This window comes from Calliopsis andreniformis, chromosome 6, assembly GCF_051401765.1.
Source record: "Calliopsis andreniformis isolate RMS-2024a chromosome 6, iyCalAndr_principal, whole genome shotgun sequence".
Taxonomy (NCBI): domain Eukaryota; kingdom Metazoa; phylum Arthropoda; class Insecta; order Hymenoptera; family Andrenidae; genus Calliopsis; species Calliopsis andreniformis.
In genome coordinates this window covers 17,835,814-17,863,251 of record NC_135067.1, presented here as the reverse complement: position 1 = coordinate 17,863,251, position 27,438 = coordinate 17,835,814, and the positions used below count along the sequence as shown (strand labels likewise).

The 27,438-nt window shown below is 43.8% G+C and overlaps 1 protein-coding gene across 5 annotated transcripts in view; it reads left to right on the top strand.

Moving 5' to 3' along the window:
• Mdr49 (Multi drug resistance 49) overlaps positions 1-27,438 on the top strand; it is a 50,930-nt gene that overhangs the window by 13,764 nt on the left and 9,728 nt on the right. Inside the window, exons 1-9 of one of the 5 annotated variants that reach the window (XM_076381051.1) lie at positions 2,585-2,723; positions 16,505-16,638; positions 19,562-19,631; positions 20,277-20,361; positions 20,868-21,061; positions 21,795-22,043; positions 23,864-24,277; positions 24,790-25,213; positions 27,066-27,269. In XM_076381051.1, coding sequence (XP_076237166.1) covers positions 16,527-16,638; positions 19,562-19,631; positions 20,277-20,361; positions 20,868-21,061; positions 21,795-22,043; positions 23,864-24,277; positions 24,790-25,213; positions 27,066-27,269 — 1,752 coding nt within the window. In that variant the 5' untranslated portion in view covers positions 2,585-2,723; positions 16,505-16,526. Of the gene's footprint in view, positions 1-2,584; positions 2,724-16,138; positions 16,157-16,504; positions 16,639-19,561; positions 19,632-20,276; positions 20,362-20,867; positions 21,062-21,794; positions 22,044-23,863; positions 24,278-24,789; positions 25,214-27,065; positions 27,270-27,438 lie in introns of those variants that run through there. The other 4 variants (XM_076381053.1, XM_076381054.1, XM_076381056.1 and 1 more) reach the window with 4 other exon arrangements.

Genomic DNA, 27,438 nt, shown 5'->3' with positions numbered 1-27,438 from the left:
ATGATAGACAGTTTGTCAACTGTTTGCAGACATTGTTCGCGAGCAATGTCTGCGAATTGTTCGCTGGTGTATATCTAGTTTCAAGGGATTATGTTGGAGTGATCGTCGTTAGATTTGGGCTTAATTGTTATTGAACCATGGAGGTGCTTGGACAAGTTCCTTTCGGCCCGGGGCGATCGGAGAGACGAACGGTGGTTGGAAGCACGTGCAGCGATGCGACAGTTCCCAGTTTCTCGGTTGCGGGTCCACTACTGCACCGGATGCGGTGGCTGTTCTGCTTTAAGGTGGCGCGTCACTTCCCGGGCTTGAATTTTTTCGCGACCTTGTTCAAGGGATAAGTCTGCTCGTTTATGGAGAAGTGTTTCTGTGCTCGTGTACTTTGTGCAGAGGTATTTATTTGAGAAATGAATTAGAGACCTTTCATTGATCTGTTTGTTGCGATTCGGTGGGGACTGCGTGTAGGTACCCTCGTGCAAGGTCATGACGAACGTCGTCTGATGGAAAGCTACTTTGACACTTGCGCGACTGACAAGTGATTCATCATGGACTGATAATAGTAGCTCTAGATATCGGTTGATCTTATTATCCCACATGAAATGTAAATATACAAACACTTTATTCGGATATCATTTATATCACGAACATTCTTGCAGTTTTGATGGATTCGAGTGGTTTTAGTCTTTGGTTTTATAAAAGTGCAATCCTGTGTTTGATGTGTTCTTCATTGGTACCTTGTGATGCGTCGTCTGTGAGACGAATGGCGAGGTTTTCAGTGTTTCCAAAATTCGAACGATATTAAAAGTAACTCGAATGTCGCCTGTTGGAGGCAACTCGAGTTGACTTGACCCCTTGCTACTCAGGGGTTATCGTAAACGTCAGCGTTGCACGCGTTGCAAACTGACGTTCGTCTGTCAGCAAGTCTACTTTTATAGGTTATTGAAGAGTCAGAGTTATCATTGCAACGTCATCGATTGAAACCCTAAACACGTCAGCATATTTTGACATTCGTCCATATCGATATTCCCCGAAGCTTGAAGGAAAAAGTGGGATTTCCTTGCCAATTGTTTAACCACGAATCGTTGATCAACCACGTGTTTTCCTTGTTCCCATGTATCGCGATCGTGAGCAGCGTTCAAACAGTGTTTAATGAAACATAGTATTGAGAAAATTGATTACCATCACGCCACAAGGAAGTTCGAACGGATTTTTTTCTCGCGATAACTTTTTTCCTACAAGTGAATTACGGCGATCAAAATTCTAATAAGTTCTAAGAATATTTCCTAGGTGCCTGGTACCATTGTACCAACTTATGAGAGTTCCTCAAGTGATATACTAGCATTTACTAATTATTTGTGTTTGCTAACTTATGTATTGAAGTTTATGGTTCTGTTTGCACGGGACTGAAGTTTCAAGTCTTGAGATTAAAATACTAACAATATGCATTTTGAATCAAATAATGCACTTCCGCGAAAATGCTGTCATAGGTTGAAAATATAGAACTCTTGAAATTAGTGAAAGATGAATTCTATTTATAAAATTAATATAGGCTATCTAAAATTAACTTTCGAATCTACTATTATAAAATTAAAATATAGTAGAAGCTACTATAAGTAGAAAGATATCATCAGTACTTCAAGCTTTACTATCACGCAAAATTTGATACGAGCACAAGTGTATCGCTCGAGGAATCGTCCCAATTTTCGCCTTCGCCGCGTGTGTCGCATCATTCCAAATTTGCGCCACTACTTCCGCAGTGTACCTGTCGCCCGTCATCGCCGCGTTATCTAGCACGTGATCGTTCGAAACCAGTTTCACTCCAACATAAATATTCACAACCTCTCAATGCTCATCTGTTTCCTATCGTAAAATAGTCAGCACACTAAATGGTTCGTTTCACTCAGACAAAAATTTGGTTAAATATTCCTACATCTCCAGAATATTTATTCAACGCTATTTCCATTGACTTCAAGGCGATTCTCCTTCCATGAATCGACCAGAAATAGGCATCGATAAAAAACATTCCCAGGAGACCAAGGCGTGAGGGATTCTCTCTAAATACAATCCCAGAAACGCTAGAATTTCACTCATTCACCTGACACGAGCACAGGACTCGGTTCCAATCGATGCACTTAGCCATCGCTGCACGATGCAAACGGGTTGAAACTATCCAAGAATAGATGCTCGGTAATCGCGTAGGGTTCAGCGTGACGAGACGACGGCGCGGGTGCTACGACCGAGAAGGAGGAAACTCAGCCGCATGTAAACTGCGGGTGCCGGCCTTATCTCGCCGGTGTCACCTCGAGCGTATAAAAGACAGGCTCTTTCGACAGGTGGCTTCAGTAATTCGTACTCGCGCGAGGACGCCCGCCACGGGATCGTTCTCCCCCAATCGTTGCGCGTGAAACCCTTGGTCAACAACATCCTCTTCGGTGACACCAGCGTGTCGCGCGGATCTCATCCCCCCCCTGCAGCCCCCTCAGACGATCCACGAGCTCGAAGTAGACGTCCAGGTGGTCGCCACCCCCGAGTCGAGCATTCCCATTGGTCGACAGGTCGCGCGGTTCGTGCACGTTGGGAAAACGTGTGCACAGTCAGCCCGCCATACTGAAACCCAGTGAAGTCGCGAGGGACACTTATGAAGGGGTCCGTCAACGCGCCGAGGCCGATTGTTGATCAGAACAGATATATTTGGGATAACGATTGGAAACAGTAGCGCGAAGAAGGTATGTCACAGATCCGAGTGAGAGACCCCCACGAACTTTTTGCTTAATTTTGTTGACCACTGAGACGATGGAGTCTATTAATATCGAGGTATCGACTTATCGGCACGATCTGACCGATACATCATTCTATTTCTTATTTTATTTTTGTTTATCGTTTGAGATATGGTTTTGAGAAGGTTTCGTGTATGAATGAGATAGCATGCTTTCTTTGGTTTAGGTTTTTGGAAAGTGGGATTTATGAAATTGTTTAATAATTCTTGTTATAGTTGTATTACTTCTATGACAAAGTAGTTTAGTAACAAACCGAGTCTCTTTAAACGACATCTTCTAGTGATTCAAAGATTGCGAAATAATCTCCATTTTCCTCTCGTTCTTGATTACTAATCTGTATGGAAAACTCACTGCCACAGTTTATCGTTCAAATTACGCGTGAGCTGTTATCTGTTTCACCAGAATTAAGAAGAACAGCTACGATATACATAATCCCTAGATCGATTCAAATTTCTCGACTTTATGCAAGTCAATCTCTGACTAACCGCGTACTTACAAATGATAAATTGCACGGAGCTACACAGTCGAGGACGTCAGATAGGCGATGCAGGAAGACATCCGCTAGACGAGAGACGTCCACAGAGAAATCCCTGATCTCTGGCCAACGTGCAGCTTATCGAAGCCGTGGAAACGCGCGTCTCTGCTCGTGTAATCGGCAGAAAGTGTCAAACGCACGTGCTGCACCGCTGCAACGGATGCAACAGGGAAGCCAGGTCCGCGCGCTGACTTGACCTATCGTCTATGATACAAGCGCGGATTAAATCACTTGCCACCGATATCGACTGCACAGATCCATGCTATGCTAAAATACATAGCTACTTTTCGTGAAACCAGAAATTGAAAATATTTATAATAGTTTCAAGTAGATATACCCTTTCAAAAACAGTCAATTTCTTCGTCAATTTTCTCATTTCAAATAAGCATCCCTAATTCTTAACAGAAATAATGCAGAAAAGTTTGAATCCTCCATAACCAACCTCGTTCTCAATGACTCACGCACCTCGAAGTGGAGTATATACATTCATGGTCAGACAGCCTTTTCAGACCACTTCCACTTTCGTCCTTAATTCCAAGCGAGTCGCGCAATATCTGCTCACAAGAACGCCCTCCCCATATTCCCTAAATTTTGCAACAACGTTCCCCTAAAATTCCATCCCACCCTCCCTTCACGCAAGGGAAAAATCCTCTCGCGACGAAACCGCTCGGACCGCGGCCAGCTGTGTCACGAGGGGTCTCCTCTTCAGGTCAGCAGCTCCGAAAATAATCTTTGGCCGCGTGTGATGTTTATTAAGCTAACTGGCACAAGGTTCGCGCCAGCCTAGCCGTGTTCGTTGACCCACATGCCCGGAATCGGACGATTTACCAATTTCCCCGCGGATTCCCTACCGTGGCCCGTGCCCTGGCTCGCGCCGCCTGTTCCGCGGGCCGACGTTTAATATCGGTGGAAAATGAAGTTTGACCGGCGCTCCTGGCCGTGCCCATTAATATCGCACCCGAAATAAACTCCGTCGATCTCTATTGGCTGCAACGAACGCAAATTGGTAGAACGCCAAATTTCAGCCGTCTCCGAGCGGATGGAAACGCTCCGCTGGAACGTGCTGGCTGCAGGCAGCAGCGCGCGCGCTGGTGAAACCGCTACTGGCTTCCGGGCCGCTCCATAGGCGGAAGTAAAAAGCGTTTCCACGGTGATCGGGATTTATGGAACGCCGCGGAAAAGAAAATATTAAAAAGTAATACGAAACGTTTACTGCCATTCTCCTTCGCCCCCCAATCCAGGCTTTTATTGAGGTTTTTATCGCGAACGCTCGTGCCGCGGGTGGACCGGAAACGCAGCCAGGGCACGGGCGTTATTGACATCGTTTCTGCGGTTGTACACAGGGAGCTGCATGTTTTATCATTGAATCTGATGCGTAACGTGATGGAAAGGGTGAAGCTTCTGCTCTTCTCTGTTATTGACCGCAAGATACGTGTGCTTGTTGTATTATCGGTCAACGAGTGGAACGAAATTTCCAGCTGTATCGGTGGTTACAGATAAAGGGGATTAACATTTGCTCGATACACGTGTAGCGTTGCGATGTTTCCCGTGACACGTTGCTTTTCCAGCGCCACAGGAGATTTGAATTGGTTGTCGCGTGATCGAAGAGGAAAAGTGTCTTATGTAACGTTCCTCGGCCCTTATCTTCGCTACAGTAGCGAGGCAAAGGATTAGAAGATTCTAGATTGTAAACTGGCGCCTCTGACTCTGTCCCTTATCGCCAGCCATCGTGTTTCATATTCGGTTCGACTGTTTTCGATACAGGGTTGCTTATCGTCCTCTACTTCTCTGATGCAATTTGAATATATACTTTGCCAAAGGAACACCATAAAACACGGCTATGAAGTTTTTTTTTATGGCTCGCCTGGGTCTTACGGGCGTGCTTGCGTCTACCAGCCTGGAAATGACGCAAGCTCGTGGTGACGTTCAATCTGGTTCTGTCGTAGAAGATTGAGGTCGGTGTTGGAAGATTTCTGAATTCGCTGATGGAGGATAGGGGATCTGTTGGGAGATTTTTAGGTCGAAACTTTTCCAGAATTGCCGAAAATCGACGCTGACTCTTTCAGACTTCCCGATAACAATCGAGAGATAATCTGTGCTCGTCTGTTTCGAATACTGATTGATCGAGTCAACACGCTCGCAGGCGCCCGTTACGTAAAGGACCCTAAGAAATTATCGGCGACATTCGTGGAAGGAGAAAGGTCGTTATTAATTCGTGAGAAGGACGACAGAGAATGCAACTTTACGATAACAGTAGACTGAGAATCTCGTGTAAATGATCCACTTGATTAGATAAATCTGTCTCTCTTATCGACATATGGTTTGTGAGTAAACGAAAATGATTCGCGCCATTGCACCAATCATCGCGACGTTTCGTCACTGGCGATGACTTCCTCCTCGAGACGTTCGTCGAGTCAATAAAAATTTACTCATTATCAATAGAAGAGATACTGTGGAATGAAATTAGTCAAGCGTGAAATTGACCTGTTCGCGAGATAAGGACTTTGTTGTAAGGCTTGGAAGTTCTGAATTTTCGCTCTGCTATTTGATAGACTTGATACTTTAGCTCCTGTGTTATTCACGCAACTGTGGATAATATATTAATTTTTAGCCATTTAACGTCAAAGGAAGAATTTCAAATGACATGTATGAACAGTTTCAAATTGATTATGCAAAAGCATTTGAACTCTAATTCAATTTCAGGAGCTGAATTGTGATTTAAATCTGTTTCTCTTTGATTATTGTGAATATGGAGATTCGAGTGAAATTAAATAATACATATATAGAATATTTGGTTAATTTAATTCTATCGAAGAATTCTTTCTATCATCTCCTAGTTTATCTATTTTTCTTATTGAATAATCAAGCCTATCCCTTCTCCATATATGCAAATACCTACAGAGTACAATGGATACAGTTCTACCATTAATATTCCCATTTCAAGTGACAAATTCTATTCCACTTCCTCACACATGAACAGTGCGCAGAAATTATTGTTCATCCTGCGCGTACCAAGCCAATTTCCATCGACCTTTGTCTCCCAGCGACCTCCTAAGAAACAATCGAATCCACGCGGGCGGTCGTCACTCTCGACCCGCGGCATTTCACACTCGATCGTGGATTACACAATGAGCAGAGACTCCAGTGTTTCGCGTCGATTCGCCTAACACCTCGGACAACTCTGAACTGCTGTAACCGGATTGAACAGGGATAGTTAGCAGCAGCTGTTGCGCAAAGGATCGCCACCGACTAGATCCCAGGGCTCTAATCTCTTCCGCGAATCCTAGTGATCTCTAGCACGTCCTAACGACTCGAAATTCCCAAGCAAGTGTGCTATAATATTGCCCGTGATCTCGAGCGCTTCGTGTTTTCCTTCCCCTTCGTATTCAGGGACGTTCGAGGCGTGCCGCTCGAGGGCAGAAAAATTGGACACGAAACGGTGGATTTTCGAAAGTCGTAAACCGCGATTGAAAATCGCGCGGGATTATTCGCCTCAGGCGATCTGGTACCGAGACCGACCAACTGCATCGTGCCTAGCGAGCTTCCACCTCTGCTCACTTTATTTTTCATCGTCGCGCCGATTACTGCGAGCGAATTTTCATTCGACCCTTCGAGCGAGCTTAAAAGACAATGGTTCGGTCTTTGATTAAACTTGCATCGCTCGTGCTAAAAATCGCTTCCTTGGCAGGACTGTTCAGTGTAGATATATTAAAAGAACGTATTCTCAATTCTAAGAAACCAGTGTCAAGTATTATCTCTCGATTACGCTGTTCTATATTTATCGACCGCGCAAGGTTACCTATTTTGTTTCAACTTCCACCAAAAATTTACGTCACAAGATACGCTAGGGCACTCTAAACATTACACAGGTGCAGAACTGATTATCAGCGAAAACTAACAGAGCCAATTTTTCCCCGTCAATATTTCCAGGCATTTAATTGCATATCTTAGATTTATTTTTCTAAGCGTTATTTAAATTTATCAGCGTAAGCTTCATCAATAAGGTCGAACTGTGTATTTAAAGACAGTCGTAAGAATTCCCAGATGTTATCGAGCGGAACGGAATCAGAAGTCGCTCTATTGTTACACATCACGCCATCGATACAGCCTTAGACAAACCGTCCATCGAAAGATGATCGAGCGAGCTGAGGCTAGGGTAGTCGAGAGTCGATTAGATCTGGAAAAATTGTCTGCCAGTCGGAATCGAATGTCATTTCACACCGCCTCGTTCTCTTCGCTTGTGAAAGGTCCACGCTTTCTCAGTGGAGCAGACTTCTGTCAGGAGACCCTCACGAGGGTATCGCGTTTCGTCTCGAAGTTCGAGAAAGACAGATAGTACAGATAGTACAGAGAGTAGAGAGAGCACGAAAGAGACAGATATGTATCGATCAGCTCGCTGAGCGCAGTCTCTCCAGGGTGGAATTTTTACAAGGGGATTAAGCCATCACTGGTCAGACGTCGACAGGAACGCGATGTCGCGCGTTCGAGATCGTTCCATTTGTCACAGATCGGATTATTTCCCCAAGTTTTCTTTTCGAACTTTTCTCTCGATGTACTCTTACCCTCTCTGTTTTCCTCGCCACGCCTCGCGAGGCTCCAGGGTCGTAAAAATGCAGCACTCGTTTCCACTCTTGTAATCGGGAAAGTTTTGGGGAGCGAAAAAGCGTGGCGCTATCAAAATCGTGGATCGATCTAAGATATATAGATGCCTCATCGATGTCACCGTATCTGTCGCCACGATTTCGAATATGTCGAATGGAATTCCCAACCGCGTGAAGCCTCTCGCGCCTCTTATTTCCACGCTATATCGAGATTTATTTCTGGATCGAACGCCGATACGCTGCTTCGAAGGTAGAAGGGATTGGGACGGCGATCTCTGCCTCTGCTTTCAGCCAGGCCAGCTGTGAAGTAACGACAGAGAAGGAGAAGCAAGTGTTTGGATTCGCGAAACGTGAAGTGGAGGAGGGGAGTCATAGACAGACGCGGATTTTCATGTGTACTCGATTTTGTGCGTGGCTGGTGAACGTTTCAGACTGACTTTGGGGGAAAGTGAGTCTCGTAGAAGAATGACATTTCGAATTTAGGGACTTTTATTTTTTGATATTATTTGAGTACATGTTTTCAGGTAGTTAATCTGGAATAACTTCTTAGGTTAGGTGCATAGTAGCAATTTTAGTGTAACAAGCTTTTACTATTGGAAGCAGAAGAGTTTTAGTCTGATGAGAACGTAGAATACCACATCCCCAAGAGGAAACTGTTACAAATTGAAACTAGAAAAAAGATTGAAACCTTCAATATACGTATTTGAATATAACTAAAACTTATTTCTAAAGCTTCCATTTAAAATTAACAATAATAGTATACCTATGCATCAGAGAATACTCCCACGCAATTGTTAGTGCGTGCCAAGTAGGTGTTTAATTATTAACCTGACTTTCATTACATCGAAGATTCGAGAAACGAAGAAAAACTTTGTCGAGCGTGTCTAGCACAGTCATATCGCGATTAATCTGCGTTTCTTATTACCAGACAAAAGATACGATAGCCGGGGATAACCCCTCAATTGCCCGTCGATAACGACAGCGCCGCGATATCTGGCTCCTTTCGTGTATTATCAGTTGATCTGGCTACCCCGTTGCTCAATCTATCTTCAATTATAGTCGCTCGAGGCGACGACACATTTCCCGTGAAACGTGTACCTTTTCCCCTGTCTCCAGATGCTTTTCTTGGCACCGGAAATGCTACTCTCTTCCTCGAGGAAGGATCTTCAGATTCGTGATGGCCAACGTTGGCAACGGGAGCAGCCTCTTTTATTCTCTGGAAGAGCGATTTTACACGACGACGTCGGGTAAAATGTACTGCATATTCTTCCGTCGAGAAACGCGGAGGCGACGTCTCGCGTCTCGTCGTTACCACGCGATATTTCTGGGTTTACATGATGGCACGATTTAAAAAAAAAAAATAGAGAGAGAGAGAGAGAGAAGAGATGAAAGGATTGTGACTGGCTAGAGGATAGAAACACAGAACTTGAAGCCCACGTTTTTCTGCCAGCATTGCAGAAGCTTCCGCGACAGATCGACTTGGCAGAAAAGTGGGCGGCACTGGCCAGACTCGTCCAAGGTTGCAGACAAGTTACTCTGTCAGGGTCCTCGTATTTAGCCTTTCGATTACCGCACGTGGGTATAGGAATCGCTTGTGTATAAAAATACGACGAGACGATCGCGTTGGGAAGGCTTCGTTGCCTTCTTTATAGGTACTTGAAAAGATTGATTATAGCAATATAAGTGCTACAGGAAGTGTCCCGTAAAGAGAGCCTTGTTAAAAGCTTCTTAAACGTAGCGTTTATTTTACGATGATTTATGATTTTTGGAGCTTGTAGAATACCTATGCGACCCAAAGAATTTGAATACATGAAAATTGTTAATTTTAATAGGAAACTCAGAATCAGAATTATGTCTGCAAATGTCTATTTTAGTGATTCTAGGTAGGTAGCTTAAAACTGGGTTTTCAGCCAAGAGTTGAACAACTTAAAATGAGTGAAACGAAACGAACGTTTCCTTCCACAATTTCCTCCTCACGGCTTCATGAGTCTTCACTCGTGTATCAGAGCAGTAATAGCAAAGAATTAAGTTCCCTCTCGTTGGATTTATCTCTTTCCATTGCCACTAAGTACGTCGACCGACGAGTATCGCGTCTAAATATATCACTACCCTTACCTAAGAAAAGAATTCCCATTTTATAAATAGTTTTCCACAGAGAGTGGAAAGATTTGGCTGAAACGAACCGCATTCTGTTGCCAAGATCGTCATTGCGAACATTAAATGCAAGGTATAAGTATTTCCCAAGGAATTGGATTGCTTCGTTGATGGGGCAATCGTCAGACAACGCAAGAGAAAGATCAAAGTTCAAATTCTGATCCATATTTTTTCCTCCTCGCAAAAAGGAATAATACTCATTATAAAAATGTCTATAAGAAACAGACTCAAAGATGAAAATACACAGAATGAAATTTTCAATGTACAGTAGACAATGGAAAGATCCCATCTAAAAGTCAGATATTTCTAACAAAGCTTTTCCGGAAAACGAGCACATATCTCTAATTTCCCAGAAGCGAATTAACGATTCACTGCGTTCCATCGTTGCGCAAAATTGTCAACGAGATAAATTAGCTCACTGAAGTCTAAATGAAAACGACGCAACGATGACTCGATTTTTCTTATCACAGTTTGTTGCCACGACGATGCTCACGCGTGCTCGTTCAAGGCTCCCATTCTCGAGTAAACGCTCGCGACCAGTCTTCGGCATTTCAATAATTCAGCGACTCATAAATGTTAACGATCCTTAAAACCGTTTCCACGAACGCAAGATAGCACAGAAGATCTATCTCGGTAACATGATTTCTGGAACAGCTAAAATTAACCCGACTCCCGCTGTTTAACTCGATTCACTAGACGCTCCTGGACCCAGTCATTTAAATAAATCCCCTCCGATAAGGCGGCCAAGATAAATATTAAATGCAAACGTCGGCTAAAAACAAACGATAAACCTTTTCTAACCTATCGCCCGAGGGTCCTGAGGGCGCAAAGTAGCATTAACAATTTCTCCTCCAGAAACGAGCAGGTCGAACATGGAATATGTTTGTGCAGAGCCCTCCATCGGAAAGGGCAATCTAAAAGTTCCACTTTGCCGCGGGATTCCGAGGCTCGAAACGATTCAGGGAAGAAAGGAGCGCGAGATCAACTGGTGGAGGGAACGCTCGCGGCGGAACTTTCGTCCGCTCCTTCCTTGAGCGGGAACTTCGTTCAAACATTTATCATCCGTCCCTCGAACGGACGAAAATTTCCCTCGTTTTCGGTCCGACTTTTCCACGGGACAACGGTCCGTGCCGGATACGGAAACGTAACCGAAAATTGGCGGGCATTAGATTCGTTCGTGCCCGCCAGCGTGGCACAACGAAAATTCATTTGTCGGGCTTAACGAACCTCAGAGAGCACAAAGCGCGACCGCCGCCGCGGAATCTCTTTAATTATAATCAGACACGGGAACATTAGTCACGTTCGTGCACGCGAAAGTGGCCCGAAAAATTTTACCTCGTCTGGGAACGGTTTTTCGCAGTGCCCTTGCGTCTCTGCTGTTTTCTCTTGGTAATTGAGCGGTCGGCTGGCTCATAGCGGATCTGTGGATACGCGAGGCTGAATTCCTGGGTTGGAGGGAGAAGTACTGTGAGTCAGAGATTTGGTCGTAGTCGAGATGTTGGCGTTTGAAGGTTTGGATCTAGGGTTTCCATTGTGGACTTAGGGGTCGATAGCTTTTTTTAAAATACAATTTTTATCTTGTGTCTAAATTTTAGGAAAATGGTGCTGACTATCTGTGCTGTTTTGATTTATGTATTATCTAAGTAATGTGTTCTTAGAATCGTTGATAAAAGTGATGGAAATGAGAGAGGAGATTTATTTGAAGTGAATTGCAGGTGTTGAAGTGTAGATGAAATTTGATTTCTATTGATAAAAAAAATGGAATTGCAAGGGTTCGGAGGGAATCTAGTAGAGTATTGATCTTCGAAAGTAGAAATCTCTCTGTCACCATAAGGGTCTGATGATAGGGAGCATTGAAACGCGCAAGGAGAATAGGACCGTTGGTTGTCAGACACACTCCGTTCAGTGTAAAGTAGTATAACCAGTCTTTAATTCTTCCCTCTTATATTATTACCACCACTTTTTATATAATCTTATCATGAAATACAATTTAAAACTCTTACCTAACAAATATAAATTTTGAAATTTGTTCAAACCTGTAGTCCAGGCACAGAATGTTCTGCAAGAAAAAGATGAATATTCTAATTCTCCACAGAAATCTCACACCAGTCGATGCAAATGTTCAACTACAGTGAAGACACTGTGTTCAAGAATCTCTTGTAGTTATATGCCACAGAAACATTCCCACGAGTCAGTGGCCCCTTCTCTCCAATATTTATCTTTTGAATAAAATTCGAGCGAAAGTTATGGCAAATAGCTTGATCAAATATTTGTCGATATTAGCAAGAACTCCGGGAAATTCGCGGGGGCGGTTGCATCGTCCAGAGGGGGATCGAAATTTATGCGGACCGCAAAAGGATTATGCGACGGTCGGGCTGGGGACTCCGTTGGAAATTAGTTTCAGAGCTTAATGGAGTTTTGCCATTGCGAAAGGTGCCGCGGCAGACGACGAAAGTCGCCGGAACTTTTCGTGTAACTTTAGCAATTTTTCCCATTAGCTGCGATTTTTCAGCGACGGAACGCGCGACCCTTGACAAACTTGCGGGCCAACGAGGGGAAGGGTCGAAGGGGAGGACGTTCGTGAGCAGACCGCGAATACGTTAGTACGACAAACTCCTGGCTGATTGTTTTCCACGCCGAAATTCGCTTGCGACCGTGTAACTGAATCGCGAACAGGCTGCCTCGTAAACTGGGGAAAAGATTGCTTTCTTGGACGAAGGGATAGATCAACCCCTTGTTTTACGAGTTTTCTTAGCTTCCACGAGTCCAGGCTGATTTAACCCATCGGCTCCGTGAGTTCATTTTGTTTCTCAAGATTCGTTTCGTAAAATGAAAAAAGAAATACTAAGTAATTGCAAGTAAACGAAGTTGTATGATAGGGGACAGGTTAATGGCTTGTTAAATGAATAATTATAAAGGGTCTTTGACTTCGAAATCCCCTTTCTCCGCAAAGTTCGACGAGCTCCAATATTTCAGATGTAATTGTTCCTTTAACAAAAACTGTGATATCATTACAAAACAAAGAGAAATGGGAACCAAGAGGCTTTCCTGGGTTTTTCTTATCGAATCGATTAACTCACACGATAATCGGTCAAAACCGATTACTCGCGACTACTACTAATTAAGATAAGATTCCATCTATCTTCATCGATTCTAAAATTCCCTAAGATGTGGCCTTAATCATTCCCCTCCGATCTGATTATTTTCCAACGTTTCATTTCAGTCGTAATCTCACAAATATAGAACACGTAAGCTCTCGCGATATCGCGCTGTCAAAGTTGGAGAACGTAACACGGAGGTCCCACGAGATCAGCGGAATGAAAACTTCCATTTGCTAGTTGAGGCGGCGCAGATGTCCCCTGGTCGATCCTCCGAAAATAGAAACACGAAGACAATACGCCAACAAAGCGTGGGCGTCGAAGGCGGCAGACACATTCAGACTCTCCTCATCGTTTCGTTAACGCGCAGGCGACGCGCGACAAGGTTGACAAAACGATGCAAATGCGTCTCCGTATCTCGACGGCGGCTCCTTCCGTTCGACTTCCGGTTTCGCGATCTCATCGATGATTTACGAGCCGCGAAAGCGATGGGGGTGGAGAGTGCAAGGGTGCAGCGGTGCACTCTGCACGAGAGGCAGAGCGTGCAGCGGCGGAGACAATTTATCGTCGCATCGATCGTAACGAGGGGGGAAATTTTATAAACTTCTCGTCGACGGGGCAACCAAGGACAAATTGGATACTTGTGTACTGGACGCTCGTGGACGAGCGGGATGTTGAGGTTATTGGGGGGAAGACAAATGAAATCGAGGAGTTCGCTCGTGAAACACGATAATTCGAGGGGAAGAGCTGGGGGTTGTCTCTGCGGCACGTCTTTATTGTCTCCTGAGTTTCTGAGTTTTAGGAGGAGAAGGATTTTTCAATTTCTGATTGCTGGTGTTTCAGTTAATGGAGATTTTTATGAGTGATTCGAGAGGGTTGAGTAGGGTTGCTGGAAACTTTCAACGAGTCCAAGTTAGGTGAAGTTTGCACTTGAGTGAGGGTAGACTGCAATGCATTGAAGAGGGTTGAAGCAGGTCTTTACGATGAATCCTTGGACTTAATATGATCAGATATCAAAATAATCAATTGTAGATAAAATACTTAATATTAATTTACCATCTAAAAATTTATCTAGAACAGAAATCTAATATTAGGTATTTCCCCGTCAGTTTAAAAAAATATTAGAATTCTGAATGCTTCTAAAATTTAAATTAGAATTGCCTAAAAATTCCAAAAAGGAAAATGTCGAGTCTCCTCAGAAGCCACAGTTTCTCGCATAGTTCAAATATTGAATGAGGACTTCCACTTTAAGGGGCTGAATTCATCGATGGAAAGTAAAGGTGTGAGACACCGATACGTAAAAACGTTCGTTACTTTCAGTTACTGAAGGCGCGGTACCGTTTCCCCTTCGTTGATGAAAGACGGGACGCGATAACAAAGGGATGGCTGATCAAAGCGCAAAAGTAATGAAAGATAAGGAACCTTGCGAATAAAAAGGGCGGTAGCTTTATATTGGCTTTTTCTCGTTTGTCCGACGAATACTCTTCTGTGAGACTTCTCAACCTTATCAGACATTCTTGGATCTGAATTACCGACACGGAAAGGAGGAAGTAGATCGCTATATTATGAAGGTGCAAAGAAATTGATGTATATATTAACCCTTTGCTTTATAATAATGAGGCAAATTATTGCTACTGATGTTAGCAAAGGAGGTACAATTATGGAACCTTTGAACAGATGACTTACGAGTTACACAATTTATATATCTGCATTTTCTGCAAATTACCTTTGATGTATACACCCCAAGAAAAATTCTAGAAGTAAAGAATTAAATTAAAAGTGGCACAGCTGAAAAGAGTTTTACCTGAAACATCAGTAACAAGAAACTCGACTGCTTCTTTTAGCAACTGAAAAGGTTTTTTAAAAAGGTTTAAAAAGGACAGGACTTCCCCCAGGTTAATGAATAAGGGCAAACTAAGTCGCTTTATGACATTGCAACGACGTCCCTTGCCATTCTAATTGCACTGTTCATTCAGCAATTAGCGCAACATTGAGATGCAAAGTGCTTTCACCATGTCCGTTAAATCGTCATTACACGCGACGTAACTTCTTATATTCCCACAATTCCTACATAAAAAAACAAAATTAATAATTAACTACTAAAATCCACTGAAGATGCACACATAGAAACAAAATATAAACTATAACAGATTGAAGTGCTATCCGAGCCACGATGATTCACGATTATCAGCAGCGTATTTTAATCGTTCCTATGACAGAAACGCCAGCAAACCATGCGGACGTGATAGCAGATCCTCTCGGTCAATCGACTAATTAACAGGGATTAACGCAGTTTCTAATCATCGCTTAGATTGGATATCCTGTACGGTGAACGTATGATACAGTGGATAATGACCAGGGTAAATAGAGTTTGTTGTCTCTGGATTATCGTTGCTAATTGCGCCAAGTCCTCCCCCTCCTCTCTTCCTCCGATGACGAACGAAATGGACGCCAGTTATCGAATCGAAACGTCGACAATGGATCGGTTCGACAAATATTGACCGCAACAAATATAGGCTGGACGACAATCAAAATGACAGGGTGGCTTAATTCGTCGCGGTCGTGCGAGGGTGGTGGTAGTTGCTTTTTTCCCCCGTTTACGCGACGCCAGTTTCGTTAGGATGTCGATCGTTTCGAGTCTGTTTAAGACTCAGGGACGTTGATGATTGTTACAGACGCTTGGGGAAGGGGTTTCGTTACTTGACGAATTATATTCTAATTACTGATAAAATAAAATATTAGAATAGAGTGCTTGGGATTATGTAAAGCTTTGCTTATATGTCACTTGCATTTCTTGAGACCAAAGTGGTTTTGGCAGGTGAGATGTTCTTAGGAAAGTAGTCTTAGATATGAGTGTGTTGTTGGGTTGAGTATACAGGGAGAGAGTTCTGTATAGTGTTCCCTTGTTATAGGTTCGTTATTGTGTTTAACATATCTTGGAGTTATAATTAGAGTGAGTGGCTTCATGAACGGCTTCTCAATTTCTATTACCAGGCAAGTTAATCTCAGGGATACATCTTGATTATAAACTCCTTGTTACCGAGCTATCAGTTTAAAGTGAGGGAATACAGTACTTGTATAACAAATGCAAAAATCTAGTCAACAGTAAACCCACAGAGAAACGAAACATTAATATAACAACCTTAAAGAGCAAGCATTAAAATATTCAAATATTATACAAAGTTCACGCGCAAAGTTCCACAATGTGATCAAGGGAGCTAATTACAATTTCTAGACTTCGTTTACTCTAGTTAAAGTTCAATAGACTCTCTCCAGCGTATAGAATTTCGTTATCCAAGGAAACTCTAATATGCTAATGGTTACCGTCCCTTCTGATTTCAGAGTTGTTAATTAAGAATGCGCGATGACACGGCGAATTTATCAGTGGAACGGAAACCCGCGCGAGAAGGCGCAGGGTATGGAAATGGAACCCCAGAAAACAAACTCTCACCGCCAAGAAAAAATATTCTTGAAGTGTAAGTATTCGTTTACACACGCCACGCTCCTATCGATTAGAGTAAAGCACCAGCATCCCTCTGCCCTCTACTAACATCCCCCTCGCCCCAGCGATGGTGTAATTTCCCCCATTTTGTCGGAAGCTACGCGTTTATCGGGCAATTTCGGTGAATTAATTTACATGGGCGGCTGGCTTTATCAGCTGCATGCTGGGTGAACTTTTCATGGTACGCCGTGTACAAAGGCTGCGATGGGGGATAATCCACCAGTGGATTAACCATTGCCGATCGATACCATCGGTTTTCGTGAACGATGAACCAAAAACTTGAGATTTTTTCATCCCTTACAACTCAATCGCTCCTGTTCCCTCATCGAGACACTTGATCGCTCGTGATCGCGAGTCAACGACAATCGAGATTTCGCGGATCGACTGAGAGAGGATCATCTCAATTACTCAACAATATGTATCACGCGAGTTTCAATTTTCTATGCTGGATTATGAAATCAATAATCGTCTAAATCCGATCGACTGCTGCTCGAGGAGTGGTCTTTGATTGTTTGTCGTTTCTTCGACCTTTTTCGAAGAAAATCGCGACCAGCCTACGTCGTGTCAGTGGCACTGAATGTGCTGAACGATTGATCGGTTTCGGTGTCACAAATCCGAGGAACTACAACCGTGTCGCGTTACAAAGGATCCAATTAAGCTAACGTGATCGGGCGAAGTTCGTTTGAAGCGCGATTCCCGCTAGCTCGATGCAAACCTAGAAAGGGGCGGTGTTAAATTTACAACCGTGATCCAACTATGGGTGAACGCGTAATTAGCGACACCGATGGGGCGTGCTGCAACTTTTTCTGCCTGAGATTTTCCCACGGCCAATGATTCGTGCAAATATACGCGCATCGACGGAATACGGTATTTTCGACGGAGGGATGGCGCCGCAGGGAACTATCTCTTGTGAAACTGAAATTAGAGGTATGAATAATGGTGCACCTTAGATGGTACTCGCGAATTTTCTTCTGCTCTTTCGCGTATCGTCTGTGAAATATGGAAACGAGGTGGGAAATATAAATGGCTTGGTAGAAGTTGATATTTGCTTGTCTTACTTTGCTCTTCCTGGTCTTGTAAGAGGAAATGTACTATCTTTCGAATACGTCTTCAGACATATTATGGCTTCCTACTGAGCTAGTTATATTTCAATTTCTGTTAGTGATAAATAGGATACTGTACAGTGCGTTTCAAAACTTAGAGGTGGTGAATTGGAGGTGCGAAAAGTAATGAAAAGTTGTATGATGTAATCATTTACATGTGTTTGTGGCAGAAGTAATTGTAATTAGTAACTACCTGTAAGTTAGAAACAAGGTCGAATTAGTTCAATATTTCTACTCACTCCTTTCATTACTTTTGTACTCCTATGCAACTAACACGCGTTTCAAAACATCCCTTAGGACATATCGAACTAACGCCACGAATCTAAATGACCTCGATCCATTCAGGGACCTCGATCGATCCAATCAGGGGTCAAACGACAAAATTCGGATTGTAACTTCCAAAGTTAAACTTCGAGACTCGTTCCATAAAGAGGAGGTGAATACACGCGACACTAACTCGTTCAACCAGCGATCTGGTGTTCTTCGTATAAAATGCCGATCGTAAATTTGTCGCAGGAGTTTCGAACAGCAATTATGTTGCTAATGGAGCTCCCGAGGGATAATTTTGGCCGACTTTTGGTCAAGTCCATCGCTCAGCCTGCGATTTCCTTTTTCCTTTCACGCGCCGACGACGATCCATAGGCTTCTCGTGTTCCCGTTGATCCGCGAACCGACGATTTACGAAGCGTTCCGCGCTGATTTATGATACCGTGCAACGCACCGTCTCTCTCGGATCGTTTATTACCCAGCAGAATAATGGGAATCGATTCCCATTGCGAGAACAGCTTAACGGAGCTCCTCCTCCGCGTTGACACTCCTGGGCTCTTGTTTTTCAAATTTTCGAGGGAAAGTTGAAGACAGCTGGGGTAGCAGGTGTGGTTCTGCGAGGAGGAATGGAGCGATTGAATGTAGGGGATGTGGAGTGGATTGTTTATCGCTTTGCAATTTTGACTGAAGGGTGAAAGTAGTTTCAGACTCTCTTCTAGAAGGGATTTCACAGTTGGTGCTTTGCTACTGTGTTTTAAGTGAGTTAAATGGCACTCTTTTTATGCTCCTAATATGGAGCAAATCATGCTTTATGTCTTATAGACTGTTATCACTGTTCACTTGGAAATGTTTTCCCTAGTACTGGGAAGAGTTATTCAAGGTAAAGCATATTTTTTAACATACTTCGCCAGCTTAAACATTTTGTATGATATCAAATTTGGGAACTCAGAAATTTAAATATTTGAAAATTCAAATATTCAAAAATTCAAATTTCAAAAATTCAAAAATTCAAAAAGTCAAAAATTCAAAAATTCAAAAATTCAAATTTCAAAAATTTAAAGTCTCAAATTTCCATTTACGTTACATTTACGTTTGAGTAGCTCTCCTCATAAGATTTTAAAACACGACAAAGTTCACGGTACGTATCACGATTTTGCAAGAAACATTCGCGAACGGGGAAACCGACAAGCGGCGCCAGTGTTTATTGACAAACCGTGTGTTGAATCAAACACATGATTGCAATCGCTGCGGATTCTATGTATTAATTACGGCAACCATATCATTCGCACCGATTTCCAACGCACGTGCTTAATAATCAACGTGGAAAATAAATACCAACGTTCGTGTTGCGTTAGTAGGTTGACGATAGGCGTTCACTATGGCGCCATCGTCGACTGTGGAAGACTTCTGCCCTTTCGCGACGGGTGGAAGGGGATAGTGAAGCATCCTTAAAGCTTTTCCCCTGATGCATAGGAAAATATTGTTGTAGGATTCTCTGTGTACGGTACCTTCTATATTTCATTTCAGACACGCTCCAAGACGCGGAGAAGGATAAAGAGGAAACAGAGTATATGCTACAAGAGAATGGCAAACCAATGTACGAATACGATTCTTACATATGAATGTCGTGTTATATAAAGATATGAGAACCGAATGGCAGAAATCAGGAATCAGTTTGATAGAAAAGATATATGGGAATTATTAATGAGAGAGAGAAACTTCGTCCTAGCGACTGGAAGAATCGTATAAATTTACTATAAAAGTTTCTATAGTTTCTAGTAACTACATACATATATTCCTGTTAGAGTATTTCTGGACTAGCGAAACACTGAATTCGAAATACAAGTTTCACACTCGATAAAGTGATTGACATTTATAATTAAGTTGTTGACAGTCCCAACAATACCTTGCGCATACAATAAATAAACTGTCAACCAGGAGAATCGAATGTGAGGAATTCTAATTTAAGTTCTCCCTCAATTATTATACCTTGCAAAACAAATAGGAACAAAAAGAGTATAAAAAACAGAAAGAAGATCAACACATTAATCCTTTTTAATCAAACTCTTGGCCATTTTGTCGAACCCTGTTATTTCTGCACATCCAGAAGTACTCTACCGAATACAGTATCTCGTTTCCCACGGTGGTGTGAAACAGAAGTACGCGAGAACCACCTGATTCTATGGCGAGATGTTCGCAGGGAGGATCTTAATTAAGAATCAACGATCTTTTGTGTCCACAGTGAGTTCGTGCCACCGCAAACGAAGGAGGAGGACAAGCCAGCAAAGCCAGAACAAACCTTACCACCGGTGCCTTACTTCAGACTCGTAAGTTCATCTCGGCCGAACAATCCCCACCCTCGAAATTCATCCCCCGCGAGACACCCCTTTCGTCTTCGACGGTCTCAACGAGCCCCCAGCTTTCGTCGAGCCCCCACCTCTGTTTTTGTTTAGGACTAGTCGGATCTCCAGGCCATTAATCACCGACGTTAGGGCCGACATTAATTTTCCGGGTTAAATCTCCCGTGAAGCGGAAGTTGGCCCCCCTCGCTCCCACTAAATCATCCGGGGAGAATATGTTTCTGAAATTTTCGACTAGTTCGCGACAAATTGCCCTGGCAGGGAATTTCACGGGATTCCAGCCGAGAACCCATCATTCGGATAATTAACATAACGTCGATGCTCGGTCGCGATTAATTAAACCCATTCCCTCGTCATTTGTCGCGTCTGTGCCCCGAGCCCTGCCAGAGGGGAAAGTTTGAATTTCAGTTTAATAGCGGCGCGGAAAGTTCGACAAACCGTGACACGAGGATCGCTTTGGTGCTTGTTCGCAGTTTCGATTTGCAACATGCGGGGAGCTGATGCTGATCATCGGCGGCCTGATCATGGGAACCCTGACAGGCCTCTGCATCCCCGTCTCGACGATCCAGTACGGTGAGTTCACCACGCTGCTGGTGGATCGCAACATGAAGAATCACACGAGCACGCCGACGCTTATAATGAAGTGGTTCGGAGGAGGAAAGGTCTTGTAAGTCTTGACGTGCCTGCAGACACGCTTGCTACTGTTCGTACTTTTGGAACGGATCCCCCGCGGATCTCGAGACGCGACGCTCGCAGAAAATAGATCACGTGAAACGAGATAGCTCTGTTGGATTTGCTTGTTGGGCGGAGAGTTTCGCAATCGAGAATTTTGCTGATGCATCGTTCGTGTAATTTGTTCGTTACTCTTGGATGAACCGAGGGTGATCCATTTGGATGTCTATGGCGGATCTGGTGGTGATATGTTGCAGGATTTTTTGAGAGGAAAATAATATGAGTAGTTATCGCATTACTAAAGATAGTAGACTTTTGTTGGGCAATAAATGCTGGGAGCAGGGCGTAATATTTTGTTGGTAGTAATATTTTTGTGATTCAAACAAGTAATATTTATACTATTTCTAGAAAAGATATAAAAAAATTTCTTTCTCCAATGATTGAATACCATGAGTGTCCTAAATATTGACCTCTACTCCTGAAACATGTCATGATCGCCTCAAATATTGACCTGTACTACTGAAAAACGCGACTAATCTTTACCATGTAGTTTTCTAATCGAGGTGCATAGTGATTTACGAATTTATTTGTTACTACGTAAATCTAGTTTGAACGAAATTGCCTTAGCAAAGGATACTCTGCAAGTAGAATCAGTCAGTCTACTGTCAGACCTAGTTTATACTACTTTTCACTCACTCTAAAATAATTTGCGCCAATTTGCATGACAGGGGACCTAATGCCACATACGAGGAAAGAATGGAGGCTCTCTACGACGATTCGGTCGCCTTCGGTGTGTCCTCGGCGGCCCTATCGACGCTCCAATTCGTGTTCGCCGTTTTTACGGTCGACTTCCTCAACATGGCAGCGTCCAGCCAAATTGTGCGAGTGCGCAAAATGTTCCTGCGAGCTGTACTCAGACAAGACATGACATGGTATGACATCAACACCTCGACCAACTTCGCCAGTAGGATCACCGAGTGAGTATCCCTTTTATTCATTAAATGTCAATATTGGAAAATTGAGTTTATACTTAACCGTACTAAAATTTATGAGATATGATTAGTATTTTCAATGAAAGGGGATTCAACTAAAGGGACATTTTCTTTAAAGAGCGAGAACTAATAAAATGCAAGATTATAATATAGAGTTGTGATAGAAAAGTTTGAACAATAATACCTAAAAATAAAAATGTGTGACTTATACAATTTTGCCTCGCAGTCAGATACCTGCATATCCTCTGACACTAAACTCTAATGTATGAGTCTCTTAGGTAGTATTCCTGAGTCCACTAGGGATCACAAGACGAAATTCTTTGACTCAGCAATCCCAAGTGACTCAAGCGATCCACTTTTTAGCAAGAGAGGATCAGAGCAACCTCAACCACCGCCTCGAATTCAAACATCATCTCGAGAAGCCTATTTAATATTTCCTTCCCCAGCTTGTCGAGCAAAGGAAATCCTGTCGCATTCTGGTCCATGACATCATCCTCGGGAGCCGCTTAAGTAGCCGTACTTTCTCACGGTGATCCGGCTTCGAGGGGAGGAATATCGCGTGTTCGATCTCGGAAGTAGGCGGATGTAAACGCGACGGGTCTCGAGGAAGCGTCGAGCAAAGTTCAGGAAACGAGATCCGCTCATCAACAGGTGGCCCCTCGCGAGCCCCAAAATCCTCGCCCGATACAATGTCTCCGCCCGCGTCGACTCTCGCGTAATTATCGAAGAGTCAAGGGTAGATTCACGGACGGGTTAATTAAGACGCGCCGCGAGACGCTGCACTTGCGCAACCGTTCTATTTCGAGCGACGTCGCTTTGGAGCAATGTATCCGTTGCGAGAGCGTCTCGTTGCGAAACGACGCGACGTCGCGCGAATAAAAATTCATATTCTTTGGTAGATACGCGTCATCTCTCTGCTTCAGTGTCGCAGCTGAGCTTCCGGGTCGGTTGTGATAGTATAGGCTGACTGACGTCAGGTTGGACTCGTTGTAAGAGGAACGATAAAATGGGCTGCACATAGCTCTGCGAGATATGTACATCAGATCACGAGAGGATCGAGTGGCAGTAGAAACGCGTTGTCACGTGACTGGCATCTTGTTTATGATGCCAATTACGTAGATTTTATCTGCGCCTTGGTGGGTCGCGAAGTTTTCTGAATACAATCGCGAGAATGAATGCCTCCCGTGTATTCGCGATCGCTGGGAGAGTGGATTCACGATTCTGTCTGTCATCGTAAATTATCGTGGATCATGTTTAGACTGTGACGTTGATCATTGTGGCGTCACTTGCATTATATACTTCTGTCATGTTGGTCGTATGTGTATTCGAAAGGGGGAGAGAATAGGGTGATAAGAATTTCTAATTTTAATCAGAAGTAGCTATAGAAAGAATGATTCACAGTGAGGTTCCATTTAAACTAGTCTCCAAGGCGATCTCTGCTCGAGCCGAGATGTAATTAATTCGCTGAATTGTTGCCCAATGGATGTATTTTGGCCAAATTTCGGGGAAATTAGAGGGAAGTTATACAAATGCGTTTCGTATTGCATCAATTAAGTATCTGTTATAGTAGAAGGTCTGAAACAGCGTTATTCACACGCGGGACCTTCTGTGCAATTAGGTTTAATGGCGCATTCATTTATCTAATTTCTCCGTAGCATTTTAATTAAAGGACTATTACAGGAGACTCTCCAAGAAACCTGAAGCTAAAATTACGCGGCACTGATTGATAAAATAACTAGCTACTAGAAAAGAGAACCTATCACTCGCTTCGTTAACCAACGTTCCCCTTTCTATCTGTTCTACAGGGACTTGGACAAGATGAAGGACGGCATCGGCGAGAAGCTGGGCGTCTTCACGTACCTAATGGTCTCCTTCATTTCCTCCATCATCATCTCGTTCGTTTACGGCTGGAAATTGACGCTGGTGGTGCTAAGTTGCGCGCCAATTATTGTAATAGCCACAGCAGTGGTGGCGAAGGTGCAAAGCTCTCTGACCGCGCAAGAACTGTCCGCCTACGGTCAGGCGGGAAGCGTCGCTGAAGAGGTCCTGGGCGCTATCAGGACCGTGATCGCATTCAATGGTGAACAGAAGGAGGTCGACAGATACGCGGAGAAGCTGGTCCCAGCGGAAAGGACCGGAATTAGACGTGGAATGTGGTCAGGAGTCGGCGGAGGTGTCATGTGGTTTATCATCTACATCAGTTACGCTGTGGCGTTTTGGTACGATGTTCACTTAGTTCCTGTCTAGACTATTCGCCATGTTCTGCTGAGAAATCGTTTGTCTTATAATGATCTTTGAAACTATATAGGGTGCCTCAGAATTCTTCAATCTTTTTCATAAGTAGTGTCGTTTTTTGATAAATACTTCAAGTCTGAAATGAAGAGATATGTTTTGGAAAAAGAATTTGAAACTTATTTGAGAACTTGAAAATATGAGAGGTAGAATACCCATTAGTGTAATTATGTATCAAGTGATATAAGTTTCTGTAAGTTCTACTTTTTTGGAAGTTAGTCTGAAAGGGAATACTACAAAGTTCCAGTTCCAAGTAACCCTAGATCTTGAAATATCTTGTTTCTGTTGGTCTTCAAATCTACAGACCCTACTACTAAATTTGTATTCAACAATTCTTCATTTTCCTATATTTCTCAGCCCTCAGATCTTCAAAATACTTCACACAACCTTCTCTTCAGAGAAGAAGCCTCATTGATTTTTCCTTCATCTCTGCCACTAGGTACGGTGTTCAACTGATCCTAGAAGACAGACCCAAGGAAGTGAAGGAGTACACACCCGCGGTGCTAGTTATAGTATTTTTCGGCGTCCTAGCCGGTGCTCAGAACATGGGTCTAACGTCTCCTCATCTCGAGGCGTTCGCCGTGGCGAGAGGATCCGCAGCTGCCATATTCCAGGTGCTAGATCGTGTGCCAACGATCGACAGTCTCAGCAGCGAGGGTCAAAGGCTGCCATCCGCCACAGGCGAGATCGAGTTCAAAAACGTACACTTCCAGTACCCCGCGAGGAAGGACGTCAAGGTTCTTCAAGGTTTGAATCTCAAGATCAATCACGGCGAAACTGTTGCCCTTGTCGGAGGATCTGGCTGCGGCAAATCGACCTGTCTACAGCTCATCCAACGTCTCTACGATCCTGTCCAGGGACAGGTGAGTAAAGGGCAGAAATAAGATCTCTGAGTGACGAGCATAGGGCGAAGACTCTAGAAAACTCTGACAGTAAACCGTAGATGTAAAAGGTCCAAGGAAGGGAGAACCCTGTAGCCGTAACTTTTTAAGGGTATAATCCTCGCAGCGAGGGTGTTGAAATTCAAAACGCGCCAGCTTCTTATTAGTCCTGGCTCCTGTTACTCCACAGTTCATTTAAGAAACTCCGCTGTTCCCTGCTCTGATTCTCGGCAAAGGAAAAATAATAACGTTAAAAACTCCCAAGCTATTCAACGCGACTCAATTTTAGTCACACTCTGTTCTAGCTACTTCGAAACTACAATCACAGACTTGACCAAGCGACAACCGCGTAATTCCTCCGCAAATCCCGCCCCATCATGCATACCAATTTCTTAAGGAAGAACGCGAGTCACGTTCCTGTTCTAACAAGCATGAGGCCGCGCTTCTGAAACACCTTGCGTCAACTCGACTGGATTTGCTCGCTCCCATTCGTCGTCGCGGTTCTGCCGCCTGTTTGTTTACCAAGAGACAGTAATTTAACACGGCGCAAGAACGGCCGATATTTTTGCGCGGACGTTATGCAACGACGGGGGTTAATAACCGAGTCATGAATATCCTGCTGACGTTTTTGTTCCCGTCGGAATTATGGCTGCGTCGGATCAAGCAGCCGGTGCACGCGGCATCGCAGCCCCTCGTTGCTCGGGAAATAACTTCACTCTCCGCTGACTTCCTCCCACTTCTCGTCCGAGCAATCCTTTCGACACAGCCTTCCGTCCTAGGGTGGCCACAGCTTCGTCCACCGTCGGAGGAGACTCGTTTCCCCCGCAACGTAGAACGAGTTTACGAGCCGCAGAACGGAAACAAACTTCAATTCTCCCCTGCAATCTTTCGTGCGATTAAATTACCGGGAATTCCGCTTCGACCGTAAACGCGAATTTATTTATCCCGTACGGGGGCTAACGATATCCCTGTCGGCGTGAATATTCTATTATTACATCTGTACACGCTGCGACGAGGGGGGATTTACGGGGGTGGGACAAGTTTGAAGCGTTCCTCGCAGGAATACAGTGCGCCGTCGGAGTTTTCTCAGTAGTAAAAGTTTTACGATTCTCGCGTTCTGCATCCATCGCAAGTCCACCCCCCGACCCTCGACGGCTCGAAAATATTACGCCATATATTCGGCATACTGATTTCGGGCCCGCTCTCGTCGAGACCTCGCCCCTCCTTGACATTTACATTTTCCACGTCATCGTTGCAACGGCACCGATAAAGGAGGTTCTCTTAAAATTTGCTCGCTTGACGGGCTGCTTTCGTCTTATTTCATATTGTGGATGCGCTTCCCGGGTGTTTAATATAAGTGGAGGGATAGCGGGATGGAGGGAAGAAAGTGAAATCTGTTTTAGTTTTGCCGTTTAAGATGCAAAATTGATGTTATGAAGATACTTTACGTAGCATAAAGTACACTATTCATGGATTGTAATTTCATACTCAGAGGAAGGTTAATTAAATTTTTAGTTGAAGGGGAAGACGAAGCTCCTTCCGTGTTTCATTTTCTGTTATAGAGGAAGAGTCTTTAAACTTTAAAAGAAGTCGATTTTTTTGTTTAAGAATAAAAATTCTTATTTAAAATCGTTCTCTGAAGGTTTAAGCCAGGAAATTCCCTTAAAAGATTAAGAGATTACCTTACGTCACTGTACTGCTCACACAAGAGTAAGAACTATCAGTACGTTTATCCTGCATGAAAAATCTGACAGACACCCTTGGCGCCAACAAGTATCGACACAGAGCAGACGTCGAAGACAATTTTCTCGAGTTATTCGTGTCTTTTGGACAGGTTCTGCTGGACGGTGTGGACGTGTCGAGGTTGAACGTTCAATGGCTCCGATCGCACATAGGCGTGGTCGGGCAGGAGCCAGTGCTCTTTGACACGACGATACGGGAGAATATCCGGTACGGAAATGACAGCGTTACCGAGGAGGAGATGATCAAAGCTGCGAAGGAAGCGAACGCCCACGACTTCATCAGCAAACTGCCCGAGGTGAGTGCCACCGAACCTCTTTTCTCCTATTCCGTTCGCGTTTCTCACCGACCGCGCGGAATTTTCGTTTTTCAATCCCCTGTGCCTCGACACAGGCACGTCACATTGATCTGGTCACTCTTGAAGAGGGATCAGGACGTACCACGCACGCCTAATATAGACGTCCAAA